This window comes from Ranitomeya imitator, chromosome 1 (assembly GCF_032444005.1).
Source record: "Ranitomeya imitator isolate aRanImi1 chromosome 1, aRanImi1.pri, whole genome shotgun sequence".
Taxonomy (NCBI): domain Eukaryota; kingdom Metazoa; phylum Chordata; class Amphibia; order Anura; family Dendrobatidae; genus Ranitomeya; species Ranitomeya imitator.
Genome location: NC_091282.1, coordinates 1,132,497,929 through 1,132,517,658, shown reverse-complemented (window position 1 = coordinate 1,132,517,658; position 19,730 = coordinate 1,132,497,929). Strand labels below are relative to the sequence as shown.

Sequence of the window (19,730 nt, the reverse complement as noted above, 5' to 3'; positions counted from 1 at the left end):
CCCCAAAATTATTTTTTAGCCCCCAGTTTTGTATTTTCCCGAGGGTAAGAGGAGAAATTCGACCCCAAAAGTTGTTGTCCAATTTGTCCTGAGTACGCTGATACCCCGTATGTTGGGGGAAACCACCGTTTGAGCGCATGGCAGAGCTCGGAAGGGAAGGAGCGCCATTTGGAATGCAGACTTAGATGGAATGGTCTGCAGACGTCACATTGCGTTTGCAGAACCCCTAATGTACCTAAACAGTAGAAACCCCCCACAAGTGACCCCATATTGGAAACTAGACCCCCCAGGGAACTAATCTAGATGTGTTGTGAGAACTTTGAACCCCCAAGTGTTTCACTACAGTTTATAACGCAGAGCCGTGAAAATAAAAAATCTTTTTTTTTCCCACAAAAAATATGTTTTAGCCCCGAGTTTTGTATTTTCCCAAGGGTAGCAGGAGAAATTGGACCCCAAAAGTTGTTGTCCTATTTGTCCTGAGTACGCTGATACCCCATATGTTGGGGTAAACCCCTGTTTGGGCACACGGGAGAGCTCGGAAGGGAAGAAGCACTGTTTTACTTTTTCAACGCAGAATTGGCTGGAATTGAGATCGGACGCCATGTCGCGTTTGGAGAGCCCCTGATGTGCCTAAACAGTGGAAACCCCCCAATTATAACTGAAACCCTAATCCAAACACATCCCTAACCCTAATCCCAACAGTAACCCTAACCACACCTCCAACCCTGACACACCCCTAACCCTAATCCCAACCCTATTCCCAACCGTAAATGTAATCTAAACCCTAACTGTAACTTTAGCCCCAACCCAAACTGTAGCCCTAGCCCTAACCCTAGCCCTAACCCTAACCCTAACCCTAGCCCTAACCCTAGCCCTAGCCCTAACCCTAGCCCTAACCCTAGCCCTAACCCTAACCCTAGCCCTAACCCTAGCCCTAACCCTAGCCCTAGCCCTAACCCTAGCCCTAACTCTAACCCTAGCCCTAATGGGAAAATGGAAATAAATACATTTTTTTAATTTTTCCCTAACTAAGGGGGTGATGAAGGGGGGTTTGATTTACTTTTATAGCGGGTTTTTTAGCGGATTTTTATGATTGGCAGCCGTCACACACTGAAAGACGCTTTTTATTGCAAAAAATATTTTTTTACCACATTTTGAGAGCAATAATTTTTCTATATTTTGGTCCACAGAGTCATGTGAGGTCTTGTTTTTTGCGGGACGAGTTGATGTTTTTATTGGTAACATTTTCGGGCACGTGACATTTTTTGATCGCTTTTTATTCCGATTTTTGTGAGGCAGAATGACCAAAAACCAGCTATTCATGAATTTCTTTTGGGGGAGGCGTTTATACCGTTCCGCGTTTGGTAAAATTGATGAAGCAGTTTTATTCTTCGGGTCAGTACAATTACAGCGACACCTCATTTATATCATTTTTTTATGTTTTGGCGCTTTTATACGATAAAAACTATTTTATAGAAAAAATAATTATTTTTGCATCGCTTTATTCTCAGGACTATAACTTTTTTATTTTTTTAATGATGGTGCTGTATGGCGGCTCGTTTTTTGCGGGACAAGATGACGTTTTCAGCGGTACCATGGTTAGTTATATCTGTCTTTTTGATCGCGTGTTATTCCACTTTTTGTTCGGCGGTATGATAATAAAGCGTTGTTTTTTGCCTCGTTTTTTTTTTTTTTTTTCTTACGGTGTTTACTGAAGGGGTTAACTAGTGGGCCAGTTTTATAGGTCGGGCCGTTACGGACGCGGCGATACTAAATATGTGTACTTTTATTGTTTTTGTTTTTTTATTTAGATAAAGAAATGTATTTATGGGAATAATATTTTTTTTTTTTTTTCATTATTTTGGAATATTTTTTATTATTTTTTTTTACACATTTGAAATTTTTTTTTTTTACTTTTTTACTTTGTCCCAGGGGGGACATCACAGATCAGTGATCTGACAGTTTGCACAGCACTCTGTCAGATCACTGATCTGACTTGCAGCGCTGCAGGCTTCACAGTGCCTGCTCTGAGCAGGCTCTGTGAAGCCACCTCCCTCCCTGCAGGACCCGGATCCGCGGCCATCTTGGATCCGGGCCTGGAGGGAGCAGGGAGGGAGGTGAGACCCTCGCAGCAACGCGATCACATCGCGTTGCTGCGGGGGGCTCAGGGAAGCCCGCAGGGAGCCCACTCCCTGCGCGGTGCTTCCCTGTACCGCCGGCACATCGCGATCATCTTTGATCGCGGTGTTCCGGGGGTTAATGTGCCGGGGGCGGTCCGTGACCGCTCCTGGCACATAGTGCCGGATGTCAGCTGCGATAAACAGCTGACACCCGGCCGCGATCGGCGGCGCTCCCCCCGTGAGCGCTGCCGATCGCATATGACGTACTATTGCGTCCTTGGGAAGTAAAGCCCACCCCACATGGACGCAATAGTACGTCTAATGGCAGAAAGGGGTTAAATATCTTTATTTTTTCAGCATCTTTTTAATCTTGTCAGGCTGCATAATTTTACAACGTTAACAGGCTGCAGAGGTATAATTGTACCTTCATATATATTTTATTGAAATTTGGCCAATATATTCTGGACCAAAACTGCAGAGATGTCACGAAATTTCAGCCCTCTACGGCTTTTCGAAAAAAAAAGTTATTGCAATTTTAAAACGGAATAGTTACAATTGTACCTACTCAGCCGGACGAAGGTTAAGGGAGTCTGTCAGCACCAAATTATTGTGCAAACCAGGTACCGGCACCCCTGGTGAGGACAAGCAGTTCAGTGCACCTTTCCACCTCCTTGCCTTCTATCGATATCTGCCCTCCTCTTCCATGATTGACAACTGTCTTTACAAGAGTGAGAGAAGGCAGAGAAGACTGGAAGGTGCACTGAACTGTCTGGCCACACCAAGGAAGAATAAGCATCTGTGATGGGTTTGCTCAGTCATTTTGTGCAGACATACTCCCTTTAAGTGAGCTGATGAAGGGACCAACAGGGGGTTTATACAAGGGATCACACAAACCAGGATTAAGCTAGGAGGTAACAAGCAGCCACCTCATTGTAGTTTTACATGCAGTGAGAATTATCTTTGCAGGTCTGGTTCACCAGCTCACCTGGATGGCATAACAGCAGGCATTTGTGCCCACACGAGGGCTTAAATTCCTTCTCACAGACTTGTCCACAGGAATGAGGGACAAGCCACGGGTCCAAAGGGGGGTCTTCTACCTTTCCACAGTAACAGTAATACCTGGCAGGGGTTTGTGATCGCTTATATTCATATCGACATTTTGGGCTGAAAGATAAGAGAAAAAGAGAGAAAGAAAAATATGAGAATTAAAAGGATAACGACAAGAATCATATATTCTTCCTTGATCCCAATTCACCATACTCATGGCCTTACTAACTCAGACAGGACATTTTATGTGTATATCGTGTGCAACATACACCACTGTAATAAACTAGTGCCGTCAGAAAGAACAGATTCCGGAGCTTTTCATAGCTCATTACGTATTCTCAGGATCTAAGTGCTCGCACTTACCAGGGCCAAGGATAATCTTTCTTTTCAAAGTCGTCATCTGTCAGTGAGGACACGAGGAATATGCTGTCCTTGGCCCACTTCTGGATGCACGGCATGTGGAATATGCAGTAACAGCCAAAGCAGCTCCAGACCTACAAGCGAGACATGGAGAATTAGAGAAAGACTACGGATCTCTCGCGGAGAGACGCCTTCATAAATCAACACCAGCGCAGGACGGCAGCTCGATGTACAGAGAAAAACTAATAGAATGGAGTGGTACACACATAAGAAACGCGTCTGCTAACACCGAGCAGTGGTCAGTGATACTACAGCCGTCCTATATCACTCCACAATTGAGTCATTAAAAGGAAGCCATCATCAGAAAGTGACCTTTTGGTTAAAATCAGGTATGTGTGTTAAATAAATTTTTAATTTCTTTGGCAATGTTTAGAGTTTTTTTGTATTAAAAATTTATATAAAAAAGAAGATCTTTTTTTAGACCCTAACTTCCTATTGTTTCAAGAAACAACACATGTGCATAGCCTCACTGGTCAGATCCCAGCCCTATCTTTTGTTTTGAAAGCATATAATGCAAATATGCTTTACCCAACGGATGGCAAAGCCGAAAACCATTAGTGCGCATGCGCCAGCGCACTATGTCCCGGAACTATTCCGCTGTATTTCGCCTTGCGCAGGCGTGTACTACAAAGGACAGAGAATGAACTTCAATCCAATATTGCGGCCAGCATGCAGCCAGCGGGTAAGGAAAGGGTGAATCAAACACCCGAAAACTCCGCCCATATGACCGAAAACCAGTCCGCCAAATTCAGGTGACAGGTTCCCTTTAAACCAATACAATCTGGACTATCCACCATGGAATTAGAACTGAAGGCTGAAATCAGGATGTCACAATTTCCACACATACGGTAAAAGTGTTATCACAACTCAGTACTTACAGCTTGATTCCTCTTCACTGAGGCAATGCATATCAGGCAAGTCACGGCTCCAGACTGAAAGGCCTCATTCACATACTGTTTAGTGCGAGCCAAGTCCGTGGTATCACCATCTGAAATGAAGAGCAAAAAAAATTTATTTTTAGTCAAGAATGCCACATTTTACATGTGCAATGCAGCGGCTTTCACGACAGTGCGGTAAAGAAGCAGTAACCAGGTTAGCCCATTGTAAACATTTTATTGTGGCAACTTACAAAAATAACTCAAACTTTATCCTCCTGTTCACAGCTGGATCATCCATAGCAGTCCATATCAAATTTGTTGCTCTGGGCGATTGCACCGCCGTACCACTCGAGGGTGCGTTAATGGCTTTGCCTTCTGTGGCTCCTGACCTGATGCTTGTAAACCAAACACTGATGCTCCCAAACCTAAACTGAAAGTTTAAATGGGAATCGTGGACATGGGCCACTCCTAAGACTCGGAGTGGAGGGAGAGATCCGTCCCACTACGATCCTGTAGATCTCTCCAAAAATAATAGCCCATGTCAGATTTTCTTACATCAGACTTGGTCAAGTAGTTTGACCAAATCCACACTCTCTTTTATCTTGCATTGTAACCACAGCTGTGACTGTATTTCACAATGCACTGCAGCAGGTTTAATATGCATCTATGGGCATCCTGGGGGACAGATAGCACCCCTCTTATAGGATTCCCCTCACTGCATCACACATGTAACAGAGGACAACATGTCACTGCCACTTTCTGCAAACAATGGGGAAAGATATCAAACAGATATGTACCTCAATGTTGTTTGCCAGAAACTGTCCTAAATGCTTTGTATCAGATCATTTGTCTAGGACACATTTTTCCCCACATTTAAAATATTCAACTGGAATCTGTCAGTAGGATCACCCCACCTAAGCCATCTATATGGGCATGTATATATAGGAGGCGGAATAAAATTATACCTTGACAGCTGTGATCCAATGTCCAGAGAAACCAACATTTTTTCTAATATATAAATGAGCTGTTAAGATCTATGGTCCGAACATAGATCTCCCCGAAAATCCGCCTCCAGAGATTACTTTACATGACGGGGGGTTACCAGTGAGAGACATATAATGACTGACAGCCTGCTCTCCTACTGGGGAAGATTATAATAGGCTTCCTGGGAGACCATCAGAGGTGTAAATTCTCCAGACTCCCTTACGATTTGGGAAACATAAGAAAAGCCGATCGTGTGAACCATCTCCCTTAACATGTAAGTGAGACAAGGGTTAACTTCTAATCTGCCTAATCACGGTTAAGAGGGGTCTGTTACTCAGACCCATGTCTGCCTGCGAATAACACAAAGACAACCTGAGTAAATGGGTGTCAGCTGCCAGGTGCAGCCTGGTGAGAAGGTGTCTGCTTTCATTTTTTCTAAGGTGTATTCTTAGTGTCAGCCTCTAGGTGGCAGCATATCTCACGGTTCCTGTGTCTCCCAAAGCAGCAACTGAGACACCACAATTCTGGAATTTTGATGCATTTTCTTATTACAGTGTTTACTGATTGTGTTAATTTAATATTTAGAAAAATTGGACAATGTGATTTTATTTATTTCTTCATTTTAATGTGGGGAAAAAGGGGTGAATTAAAAGGTTATGTTTAAAATAAGGATCCAAGGGGTAACGTTTCTCCTTGCGGAGAGTGACTTGTCAAGTCTGACATGCCAAGGTGAGGAGACTTTTAAGCCTTACAATGCTCCTCTGGAAAATATGCAAAATTGCCTCAAGTCTCCTCACCTTGGCATGTGAGGCTTGACATGTCAATCTCCGCAAGGAGAAACATTACCCCTTGGATCCTGGTCAGACGCCTCCCACCCAGCCAAACCAGATCTCACACTTTGCATCAACGATGGGCAGTACCCCGAAACAGTGTCTGCAGATTGATCCTTGTCGCGTTATAAGGCTCATTAGAGGGTCGATGTTGACTATTAGGATCACCACTTCCTATAGGTAGCACTAGAGTTCTGGTCCTCTTCTTCTCTGAGGAGACTGTATTTAAAACAAAAGATTTAGATTTTTTTTACCTTTCTCTGCATTTTGTAGTTCCTTTAGGAGACTTGAATCAGAGATCGCCTACAGCAAAAAAAAAAAAAAAAAAAAAAAAAAAAAATCGCTGGGGGGTCTTCAGCAGACCTCTGGCTGCCGCAGCACCCATTTGACACCCTGCGATCTGGGGATCTCTGGGATGTGTGCTTTAAATGCAGCCGTCATAGACTGACAGCAGAATTTAACTGGTTAAGAGCCGCAGGAGGAGCTCGCTCCATGCATGGCTGTTAACGGCAAATGATAGCAGAATAATACAGCCATCATCTGCCATTAAAGATGATACAGCAAAATGACTGTTCAAACCAGCTCCTGAGCCCACTTTAGACTCCGGGAGCCAGCATAGGACATAAGGTGGGGGGTTAAAAACATTGCACATTTGCCTTCTATGTGTTGCACTGTCTATAGTTGCCTGCAAAATGAATTAACTGAGATTCCATCAGCGAGCTCGCTATAATGGTCTGACGGAGAGTTTATAACTCTGATCTGTCTTTTCTGAGCTCCTTTTAGCTGATCACAAAGCATTTAACAAGTACAGGGCCCGTGAGAATTGGTGACAGGGGAACAGAAGGACCAGGCGGTATGAATTAAATAGCCCCTTCCATTTGTTCTCTACCAGAGGACTAGGGATGCAGCTTTTTGCCATCTTTCCACAGAAAACATGAAGACTTAACCCCGCCAAGTGTGCAGAAGAGCAGCGATAACTGCTGACTGACGGCTCCTCGTGTCCATGGCCCCCTTTATACCATGGGACCCTTCTGTAGTACACAGACAAGTTACCTGTTTGGTTGGTGTAAGTGGTAAACGTTAAAGCCAATATTCTTTTCTGTTTCCCTTCATTGTCTTCCTCTCCGTCAGCATCATCTTCATCATCAGAAGAGCTGTAATTATCGGCAAGTTTCTTAACCACTGCCTGGTTGGCTTTCTGAATATCTTCAAACTTCTTTTTAGAGGTTTCAGCTGGAAAGAAAATGCCCAATGACCCGGTTATTCTTACAGAAGTGACTGATAATACAGGATATAACAATAGTAACGCAGAGCAGAGCCTGAGCTGCAGTACCCAAGGACAGCCACTACACAGCGCTGTGCTATTGTGCTCCCTACACTGTGTATATCCGAGAGCTGCACACAGCAGACCGTGGGGATGCCGGACCAGAACCAGCATGATCATGACGGCCTATTCAACACTGAGGTCATCAATATCTAGGCCCTGGCCAATTTAGTGCCTGGTGTAATTAATACTTCTTTGTGAAAGCTCTAAAGTATTTGTTCTTAAAACACCATCTTGTGTCCTTTCAATGTATGAATACATGTACAAAGGGGGTGTCACCATTCCCCTTGTTAATGGGAAATTTAAAGGGTTGTCCGGCCTTAGGGTACAAGTCAGCAGTCACTTGTGAATGGATACTGTGAGCAGGTTTATGATTTGCATACATGTGATCATGTGCAGACTAGACGTGCGCAGCCTTGCTCAAAACACTTGGACACAACTAGTTGGAATGTGGAAGTGTCCACAAATCACATACTTGCAGTCATCATGGGGTGCATTAAAAGAGGTCTGGATACACATGATGAGAGCATTATACTGCCTCTGTACAAATCCCTAGTTAGACCGCACATGGAGTACTGTGTCCAGTTTTGGGCACCGGTGCTCAGGAAGGATATAATGGAACTAGAGAGAGTACAAAGGAGGGCAACAAAATTAATAAAGGGGATGGGAGAACTACAATACCCAGATAGATTAGCGAAATTAGGATTATTTAGTCTAGAAAAAAGACGACTGAGGGGCGATCTAATAACCATGTATAAGTATATAAGGGGACAATACAAATATCTCGCTGAGGATCTGTTTATACCAAGGAAGGTGACGGGCACAAGGGGGCATTCTTTGCGTCTGGAGGAGAGAAGGTTTTTCCACCAACATAGAAGAGGATTCTTTACTGTTAGGGCAGTGAGAATCTGGAATTGCTTGCCTGAGGAGGTGGTGATGGCGAACTCAGTCGAGGGGTTCAAGAGAGGCCTGGATGTCTTCCTGGAGCAGAACAATATTGTATCATACAATTATTAGGTTCTGTAGAAGGACGTAGATCTGGGTATTTATTATAATGGAATATAGGCTGAACTGGATGGACAAATGTCTTTTTTCGGCCTTACTAACTATGTTATATAAGTGTGCACATATACTGACTGCAGACTTGTACCTTAAAGGTGATGCCTACTACTTGGACAACCCATTCTTGATCTAAATGTTTGGCCCCGATAAAATAAAAAAAACAAACTATACTTACCTCCCATGCCAGCGCCTTTCCAGCAGTGTCAGCACTCGCGGTCCCGAGGCCACCGTTCAGTTGTTGTGACATGTGACCCCGTCACCCAATCAGCGCTGGCGTCTCTGTCCCCGCCTTCAGGTAAATAGTATATGACGAGGAAGTCCGGGCTGCAGCTCCTCTCTCACTCACGCTTCATGGCGGGGACAGAGACGCCAGTGCTGATTGGGCGCCAGGGTCACGTGATGCAAAAACGGCATGTGAGCCCCGGGGAGAGCGAGTGTTGACACAGCGGGAACAGTGCCAGCACGGGAGGAGAGTACAAGCAATTTTTTTTTTTAACGGTACCCAGCATGGGGTATGTCAAGAAATTGATAGGATATCTCTAAGAGATTGAGAAATCAACACAGCGGTGTCTCCTACGTTTTTCAAGTACTGTGGGATCCTGGCCACTCAGCTGTGTACAAAACTGCCAATCCCCCCACATTGGTCGGCCAGGGTGCGGAAGTGCAGGAAAAACAGTGAAGGATGAAAAACCAGCACAAAAACACATTCATTTTCACGATCAGTAGGGATCTCATATCAGAAATCATAAAGTGATCACATATTGCAACAATAAAAGAATGGAAAATCCCTACAATAAATATTCTTTTGCCATTTCATAAATCAATAGTACAAATGACAATAAGAAACTTTGTAATATATCTTATGAAGAGAAACCTGCTTCTTTCTCCTCCCGGACTCATCAGTCATCTTCACAATCTACTATATAATTGTCTCAGGGTCACTTCCGTCTGTCCTTCTGTCTGTTTGTCACGGTTATTCATTCGCTGATTGGTCTCGCCAGCTGCCTGTCATGGCTGCCGGGAACAATCAGCGATGGGCACAGTCCGGAAGAAAATGGCCGCTCCTTAATCCCCGCAGTCAGTGCCTGTAGCCCGCATACTCCCCTCCGGTCACCGCTAACACAGGGTTAATGCCGGCGGTAACGGACCGCGTTATGCCGCGGGTAACGCACTCTGTTACCGCCGCTATTAACCCTGTGTGTCCCCAACTTTTTACTATTGACGCTGCCTATGCGGCATCAATAGTAAAAAATGTAATGTTAAAAATAATTAAAAAAAAAAAAACCTGCTATACTCACCCTCCGTAGTCGCTCGCGCCGGCCGCCATCTTCCGTTGCAGGTTCCGGTGGCAAAGATGGTATGGGAGAAGGACCTGCCGTGACCGTGACGTCATCACAGGCCCTGCGCTCATACCAACGCTGGGACCAGAAGCTGCCGTAGACCACAAGGGGCCCTCGGAAAGGTGAGTATATGTTTATTTTTTAAACTGTGACAAACCTAGCTGGGCAATATACTATGTGGCTCTGTGCTGTATGCTACGTCACTGGTCAATATACTACGTAACTGGGCAATATACTACGTGACTCTGTGAAGTATACTACGTTGCTGTGCAATATACTACGTAACTGGGCAAAATACTACTATTATACCATTTCTGGGGAGTTGCTTCAGGGGGTTGGCTCTATTATGGGCCATTTGTTATCGTTTGTAGGTCACATGTGTGACCAATTTGAAATGTTTTTAAATCTGTGCTCCGTGTGGTTTTCTGTGTTCTTTTGTGTTACACTAATAAAATTTGTACTTTTTTACATTTGATCCATTGCCTCAGGTGATCCCCTTTATATGGTCAATTTCTTGTGTCTTTTTTAACTGGGAAATATACTACGTGGCTGAGCAATATACTACGTGGCTGGGCAATATACTACGTGGCTGGGCAATATACTACGTGGCTGGGCAATATACTACGTGGCTGGGCAATATACTACGTCACTGGGCAATATACTACGTGGCTGGGCAATATACTACGTGGGCTGGGCAATATACTACGTCACTGGGCAATATACTACGTGGCTGGGCAATATACTACGTCACTGGGCAATATACTACGTGGCTGGGCAATATACTACGTGGCTGGGCAATATACTACGTGGCTGGGCAATATACTACGTGGCTGAGCAATATACTACGTGGCTGGGCAATATACTACGTGGCTGGGCAATATACTACGTGGCTGGGCAATATACTACGTGGCTGGGCAATATACTACGTGGCTGGGCAATATACTACGTGGCTGGGCAATATACTACGTGGCTGGGCAATATAATACGTGGCTCGGCAATATACTACGTGACTGGGCAATATACTACGTGGGCTGGGCAATATACTACGTCACTGGGCAATATACTACGTGGCTGGGCAATATACTACGTCACTGGGCAATATACTACGTGACTGGGCAATATACTACGTGGCTGGGCAATATACTACGTGGCTGGGCAATATACTACGTCACTGGGCAATATACTACGTGACTGGGCAATATACTACGTGGGCTGGGCAATATACTACGTGGGCTGGGCAATATACTACGTCACTGGGCAATATACTATGTGGCTGGGCAATATACTACGTCACTGGGCAATATACTACGTGGCTGGGCAATATACTACGTCACTGGGCAATATACTACGTGACTGGGCAAAATACTATGTGACTGGGCAATATACTACGTGGCTGGGCAATATACTATGTGGCTGGGCAATATACTACGTGGCTGGGCAATATACTACGTGGCTCGGCAATATACTACGTCACTGGGCAATATACTACGTGACTGGGCAATATACTACGTCACTGGGCAATATACTACGTGGCTCGGCAATATACTACGTCACTGGGCAATATACTACGTGACTGGGCAATATACTATGTGGCTGGGCAATATACTACGTGGCTGGGCAATATACTACGTGGCTCTGTGCTGTATACTACGTCGCTGGGCAATATACTACGTGGCTCTGTGCTGTATACTATGTCACTGGGCAATATACTACGTCGCTGGGCAATATACTATGTGGACATGCATATTCTAGAATACCCGATGCGTTAGAATCGGGCCACCATCTAGTTCTCAATATCTAGGTAAAATCTGTATTCAGTGAAGACAGATTATTACATTACAGAAATAGAATACCTGTGAAAGTATTCAGCCCCTTTTGTTTTTTATCTATTTTGTTACATTACAACCTGTGTTTAAAAATGTTTTCAACCTGATTTGTGTGTGATGCATCAGCACTAAATAGTCTAAGGTGGAGAAATGAGAAAAATATAGGCATAAATTAAATTTATGGGATCAAATAACTAAAAATTGGTATGTGAATATGTATTCACCCCTTTTTGCTATGATCCCCTAAACATTTCTGGTGCAAGCAGTTGCCTTCATAAGTCACATGCTTATTGAAAGGAAGTTCACCCGTGTGCAATCTAAGTGTCACATGTCTGTCAGTATATACACTTCACCTTTCCTGAAAGGCCACAGAGGCAAAAGGCATTACTAACCAAACAACACCATGAAAACCAAAGAGATCTCCAAACAAGTCCGGGACAAAGTTGCGTTATAAAAAAAAAATCCCGATCTCTGATGATCCCCCGGAGCACCATGAAATGGAATGAATATGGTACCACAACAAACCTGCCAGTCTAATCTTCTGTCTTCAGGAGCACATTTTCTAGCACATTAGGGGGTAAATCCTATTAGGAGAGTTCCCTTTAATATCCAGTCCTACATGAGGGCACGCACGGGGCAGTGTACGGACTCACAGACTTTTTATTGAACCCATATTCTGCTGTGTATGTGCGCTCATGTAGTTGCTCGGTATTTCTGTCCGTAGAGCAGAGTGGTCTTTTGAGTGATCAGTGGGGATCTTGAACCCGGACCACCAGATCTGCTGTACACGTTAGGAAGAGACTAGAATTTAAAATAAGAAATAACGATGAAAAGAATGATATTGCTATTACCCATGTCAATCACTTTGCGTACATGCACAAATATAAATACCAGCAGAGTTGAGTCAAAGCCCAATTCCTCTCTCCTATAAACACTAACCAGCCAAGAGGAAATTATATAAAATATAACTTTTAATCATATATTTAAAAAAAAAAACTACCCAAAGAATAAACAAAGGAAAGATCTCACCCATCAGGCGTGCAGGCACCGATCATCACCTCTTTGTTCCTCAGCAACCAAGCTCCATATAGGGACGCGTTTCGTCTCTGCTACGACTCCTCCTGGAGGAGCTTACTACCTCCTCCTGGAGGAGTCGTAGCAGAGACGAAACGCGTCGGGATGTACAGGGACAAATAGGGCTATTGTATTTAAGGGTCAGATGTGGACTGCCCTTGTAAGGGCGGAAGTTTTGGGATCAGGGCCTTACTAGCCTATACAGGGCATATTAGGTCAAAATAGGATCCACTCCCTATATGGAGCTTGGTTGCTGAGGAACAAAGAGGTGATGATCGGTGCCTGCACGCCTGATGGGTGAGATCTTTCCTTTGTTTAATCTTTTGGTGTGTGGTAAACAACATGCAACTAAGCTAATTAGTCCACACAAGTGACCGTGGTTATATCCCTTTAATAAGAGCATCATGTATGATGTCGGGATTGTTTAATTCATGGTCTAGTAATTCATGATTGGGCATCTAATCTGATCAGAATTGGATATACTGTATGTCTTATAGGGACTCTTGGTTAAAAGAGGCATCCATATCCCTATGATATGTTGGTCCGGACGGACAATATAGTTAAGTGAGATTTTAATGTGCACTTTACCACTTTTTTCTTTATTCTTTGGGTAGTTTTTTTAAAAAAAATATATGATTAAAAGTTATATTTTATATAATTTCCTCTTGGCTGGTTAGCGTACATGCACAAACAAGAGTATAGCTATGATATATGAACAGGTTAGACTATAACAGCACAAGGACAACAATTTTTTAGGAAAACTAAGGTGCCTGGAAACCAATTCTTACCATTAACACCCAGTGACTGAACAGGCCTGCTGACAGATGCATAGGACACGTTTCCTCTTCCAGAGCTGGACCAAGGACCACTTGTAAAGGGAGCATTTCTGGCAGGCACTGGTGCGGGTCCTGGTGCAGGGCACGGATCACCATTTAAAGGGACCCCACGACCCCTTGCTCGCCCTCTTCCACCATGGCGCCATGGAGCTTCCATTGTGCTTCTTGTTGCAGATTGTTCAACCCCTGAAAGATATCCCAATGATGCATGATATAAATGTGCAGTTAGTGGACTTGTGGTGAATAAATATACTTTCCCCCGACTTTAAACTGCTGATATAGAGCGGGTAAGCAACTTCTGGGCAGTAATAAACCTGAACTGTTGGCAATTTGCATAGTATGACGTCAGATTCTCCCAGATGCGAATCGCCGAAGCTGAAGACATACTCAGTGCTGTAGATCACACCATCCCCAAAGTCGGCCATACACGGACATCTACAGGCATTAGGGCAAGTCCACATTACCAGAGAGGCTCTCTCCATGTTTTATAGGATACAGACAATCTTCTGTGCCAGAAAACGCGGAGGCTAGTTTCTAGAGGACCATCTGGTTCTGTATTACACGGACAACCCACTGATCAGGATGGGCAACGTCCAGTATTTACTGTATATACTCAAGTATAAGCCGAGATTTTCAGCCCATTTTTTTAGGCTGAAAGTGCCCCTCTCAGCTTACGGGGGGAGGGTGAGCATTCAGATATTCACCTGTCCCCGTTCCACCGCCAGGTTCCGTCTTCCCAGTCCTCTGGCTGTGACGTTCAGGTCAGAGGGTGCGATGATGTGTTTAGTGTGCGCAACGCCCTCTGCCTGAACAGTCACTGCAGAGAGACTGAAGACGGAGCGGCGCGCATCGGTGGAACGCATGTACATAAAGTGCAGCACAGATTCATCTCAACTACGACTCCACAGCACTGGTCACTACTGAATATGTACATAAAGTGCAGCACAGATTCATCTCAACTACAACTCCACAGCACTGGTCACTACTGAGTATGTACATAAAGTGCAGCACAGATTCATCTCAACTACGACTCCACAGCACTGGTCACTACTGAGTATGTACATAAAGTGCAGCACAGATTCATCTCAACTACGACTCCATAGCACTGGTCACTACTGAGCATGTACATAAAGTGCAGCACAGATTCATCTTCACTAAAAGCAGAGATCCTCCGATCAGGATCAGAGCAAACATTTATAGGACATTTCATAACTTTCCCAATTTATTATGAAAAAATATTATACACATCCTACATTGTACTACTGTACCCAACGTATTCTATATTTTAGGAGTCGTAGTTGGTCCATTTTATACAGAGTCCACTAAAATGGACTCAGACACTGACTCCACAGCCCTGTGTGAAACTGAGCACATCCAGATGCCAATGGAACCAGGAACAGCTGATTGATGGATGTGTTGGGTGTTGCCTCCCAACTAGGGTTGAGCGAAATTTAGTTTTTTAGGGTCGAGTCGGGTTTCGCGAAACCCGACTATCTCAAAAGTCGAGTCGAGTGAAATCGGCCGATTATCGCAAAAAGTCGGACATCGACCGAAACACGAAACCCAATGCAAGTCAATGGGGAAGCATGGTCGGCAGTGAGTGGAGGCCAGGAAAACACCTACAGTGCCCATTTTAATGGCAAAAACATCCATTCTTGTTACTGAAGCTTGTCAATCTTAATTTACCTTATAATAATAGTTAGGCATTGGAAATTGGGGGTCATTTGGCTAAAGTTGTGGGGGGTAGGGCTGGTTCAAGTATTTAGTGGGCCCAGGAAATCTGGACCACGTCATGGCAGTGGAGCAGGGAGAGGTAAGTATTTCAACTTTGCAAGTGCTGTGATCCTGAGCAAGCAGGGGGGGCCCACTGGTTGGCATTGGCACTGGCACAGGGCCCCTCAAAGTACGGCGGTGTGTTTGCACGGCGGGGGCGCCTCCCACCGGCAGCGACACTTTTGCGAACTATGAGGGGCCCTGTGCCAGTGACGTCGCCAACGAGTATTCCCCCCCCCCCCCCGCACCTGATGAAGGAACCTGCACTTTCATCTGCACCTTTCTCATTGTCCCCGTGTAAGGTGGTATGGTATGCGGGAAGGGGAACCTGACTTTCAGCAGGGTCACAATCTTGCTGTATAGCGTGCACGGGGAATGTAGCGTTCTGGGTCAATGTACCAGCAGACTCATCTATCACTGGCTGGGCAATGGGCAGGATGAGGAGGAAACACAGATATAGGCCCAAATAATAAAGTGGGCTAAATGCAGTTCAAAATTGGTAACAGGACTAACCAGGGGGCATTGCTTTGTTCAGTGGAGTACAACTGTAAGGAGAGGCTGACACAGTGAGTAGGCCCAAATCAGTAAGTAGGCTAAATGCAGTTCAAAATTGTTAACAGAAGTAAACAGGCGGCACTGGTTTGTTCAGTGGAGGAGAACATCAAGGAGCGGCAGACACCGTTAGTAGGGCCAACAAAACAAGTAGGCCAAATGCAGTGTTGTATTAAAAACAATTTAACAAGAGCCTGAAGATAGAAGCTAGGGAAAGGTAACCTGGAGAACACCTTGGAGCGGCAGACACCGTCTCTACAACCCAGACCCAACTTGTAGGCCTAATGCAGTGTTGTTTCAACAACTACTTAACAAGAGCTTGAAGATAGAAGCTAGGGAGGCAACCTGGAGAACACCTTGGAGCGGCAGACACCGTCTCTACAACCCAGACCCAACTTGTAGGCATAATGCAGTGTTGTTTCAACAACTACTTAACAAGAGCTTCAAGATAGAAGCGAGGGAAAGGCAACATAGAGAACACCTTAGAGCGGAAGACTCAGTTTGCAGACCACAACGAAACTTGTGGCCCCAATGCAGTTTTATAATTCCGACAGGCTGAAAACCAGACAATTTTTTTTCTTTTTTTTTTTTAAGAGGACAGCTGTATTAAGTGGCGCAGACAGACACTGCTAGTAGGCCTTACACCACAAAGTTGGCTCACTGCAGGTTGAAAAAACGTTACATGGGTACACGGTCGGCATTGGTGTGCTCAGCGGAGGACAATTGGAAGGAGGGACCGCAGACAGACTTAGTAGGCCTAAAATTTAACCCCTTCATGACCCAGCCTATTTTGACCTTAAAGACCTAGCCGTTTTTTGCAATTCTGACCAGTGTCCCTTTATGAGGTAATAACTCAGGAACGCTTCAACGGATCCTAGCGGTTCTGAGACTGTTTTTTCTTGACATATTGGGCTTCATGTTAGTGGTAAATTTAGGTCAATAAATTCTGCGTTTATTTGTGATAAAAACGGAAATTTGGCGAAAATTTTGAAAACTTCGCAATTTTCACATTTTGAATTTTTATTCTGTTAAACCAGAGAGTTATGTGACACAAAATAGTTAATAAATAACATTTCCCACATGTTTACTTTACATCAGCACAATTTTGGAAACAAAATTTTTTTTTGCTAGGAAGTTATAAGGGTTAAAATTTGACCAGCGATTTCTCATTTTTACAACGAAATTTACAAAACCATTTTTTTTAGGGACCACCTCACATTTGAAGTCAGTTTGAGGGGTCTATATGGCTGAAAATACCCAAAAGTGACACCATTCTAAAAACTGCACCCCTCAAGGTACTCAAAACCACATTCAAGAAGTTTATTAACCCTTCAGGTGCTTCACAGCAGCAGAAGCAACAAGGAAGGAAAAAATGAACATTTAACTTTTTAGTCACAAAAATTATCTTTTAGCAACAATTTTTTTATTTTCCCAATGGTAAAAGGAGAAACCACGAAAGTTGTTGTCCAATTTGTCCTGAGTACGCTGATACCTCATATGTGGGGGTAAACCACTGTTTGGGCGCACGGCGGGGCTTGGAAGGGAAGGAGCGCCATTTGACTTTTTGAATCAAAAATCCACTCTTTAGCGGACACCATGTCACGTTTGGAGAGCCCCCGTGTGCCTAAAAATTGGAGCTCCCCCACAAGTGACCCCATTTTGGAAACTAGACGCCCCAAGGAACTAATCTAGATGCATAGTGAGCACTTTGAACCCCAAGGTGCTTCACAAATTGATCCGTAAAAATGAAAAAGTACTTTTTTTTTCACAAAAAAATTCTTTTAGCCTCAATATTTTCATTTTCACATGGGCAACAGGATAAAATGGATCCTAAAATTTGTTGAGCAGTTTCTCCTGAGTACACTGATACCTCATATGTGGGGGTAAACCACTGTTTGGGCACATGGTAAGGCTCGGAAGGGAAGGAGCGCCATTTGACTTTTTGAATGAAAAATTATCTCCATCGTTAGCGGACACCATGTCGCGTTTGGAAAGCTCCTGTGTGCCTAAACATTGGCGCTCCCCCACAAGTGACCCCATTTTGGAAACTAGACCCCCCAAGGAACTTATTTAGATGCCTAGTGAGCACTTTAAACCCTCAGGTGCTTCACAAATTGATCTGTAAAAATGAAAAAGTACTTTTTTTTCACAAAAAAATTATTTTCGCCTCAATTTTTTCATTTTCACATGGGCAATAGGATAAAATGGATCATAAAATTTGTTGGGCAATTTCTCCCGAGTACGCCAATACCTCATATGTGGGGGTAAACCACTGTTTGGGCACCCGGCAGGGCTCGGAAGGGAAGGCGCGCCATTTGACTTTTTGAATGGAAAATTAGCTCCAATTGTTAGCGGACACCATGTCGCGTTTGGAGAGCCCCTGTGTTCCTAAACATTGGAGCTCCCCCACAAGTGACCCCATTTTGGAAACTAGACCCCCCAAGGAACTTATCTAGATGCATATTGATCACTTTAAACCCCCAGGTGCTTCACAGAAGTTTATAACGCAGACCCATGAAAATAAAAAATAATTTTTCTTTCCTCAAAAATTTTTTTTTTAGCCTGGAATTTCCTATTTTGCCAAGGGTAATAGGAGAAATTGGACCCCAAATGTTGTTGTCCAGTTTGTCCTGAGTACGCTGATACCCCATATGTGGGGGTAAACCACTGTTTGGGCGCACGGCAGGGCTCGGAAGGGAAGATTAGCTCCAATCATTAGCGGACACCATGTCACGTTTGGAGAGCCCCTGTGTGCCTAAACATTGGAGATCCCCCAGAAATGACCCCATTTTGGAAACTAGTCCACCAAAGGAACTAATCTAGATGTGTGGTGAGGACTTTGAACCCCCAAGTGCTTCACAGAAGTTTATAACGCAGAGCCATGAAAATTAAAAAAAAAAATTATTTTCTCAAAAATGATCTTTTAGCCTGCAATTTTTTATTTTCCCAAGGGTAACAGGAGAAATTTGACCCCAATATTTGTTGTCCAGTTTCTCCTGAGTACGGTGATACCCCATATGTGGGGGTAAACTACTGTTTGGGCACATGCCGGGGCTCGCAATTGAAGTAGTGACGTTTTGAAATGCAGACTTTGATGGAATGCTCTGCGGGCGTCACGTTGCGTTTGCAGAGCCCCTGATGTGGCTAAACAGTAGAAACCCCCCACAAGTGACCCCATTTTGGAAACTAGACCCCGAAAGGAACTTATCTAGATGTATGGTGAGCACTTTGAACCCCCAAGTGCTTCATAGAAGTTTATAATGCAGAGCCGTGAAAATAATAAATACGTTTTCTTTCCTCAAAAATAATTATTTAGCCCAGAATTTTTTATTTTCCCAAGGGTAACAGGAGAAATTCGACCCCAATATTTGTTGTTCAGTTTCTCCTGAGTACGCCGATACCCCATGTGTGGAGGTAAACCACTGTTTGGGCACATGCCGGGGCTCAGAAGGGAAGTAGTGACTTTTGAAATGCAGACTTTGATGGAATGGTCTGCGGGCGTCACGTTGCGTTTGCAGAGCCCCTGGTGTGCCTAAACAGTAGAAACCCTCCACAAGTGACCTCATTTTGGAAACTAGACCCCCCAAGGAACTTATCTAGATATGTGGTGAGCACTTTGAACCCCCAAGTGCTTCACAGACGTTTACAACACAGAGCCGTGAAA

At 44.2% G+C, this 19,730-nt stretch overlaps 1 protein-coding gene across 1 annotated transcript in view; it reads right to left on the bottom strand.

Annotated features, from left to right (window-relative positions):
- The window catches only part of NFXL1 (nuclear transcription factor, X-box binding like 1), a 202,031-nt gene that overhangs the window by 138,270 nt on the left and 44,031 nt on the right, over positions 1-19,730 (bottom strand). Inside the window, exons 2-6 of the mRNA XM_069744506.1 lie at positions 13,694-13,927; positions 7,333-7,512; positions 4,466-4,575; positions 3,531-3,661; positions 3,106-3,284 (exon numbers count right to left, since the gene is read on the bottom strand). Of these exons, the coding sequence (XP_069600607.1) occupies positions 3,106-3,284; positions 3,531-3,661; positions 4,466-4,575; positions 7,333-7,512; positions 13,694-13,898 (805 nt within the window). The 5' untranslated portion in view covers positions 13,899-13,927. The remainder of the gene's footprint in view (positions 1-3,105; positions 3,285-3,530; positions 3,662-4,465; positions 4,576-7,332; positions 7,513-13,693; positions 13,928-19,730) is intronic.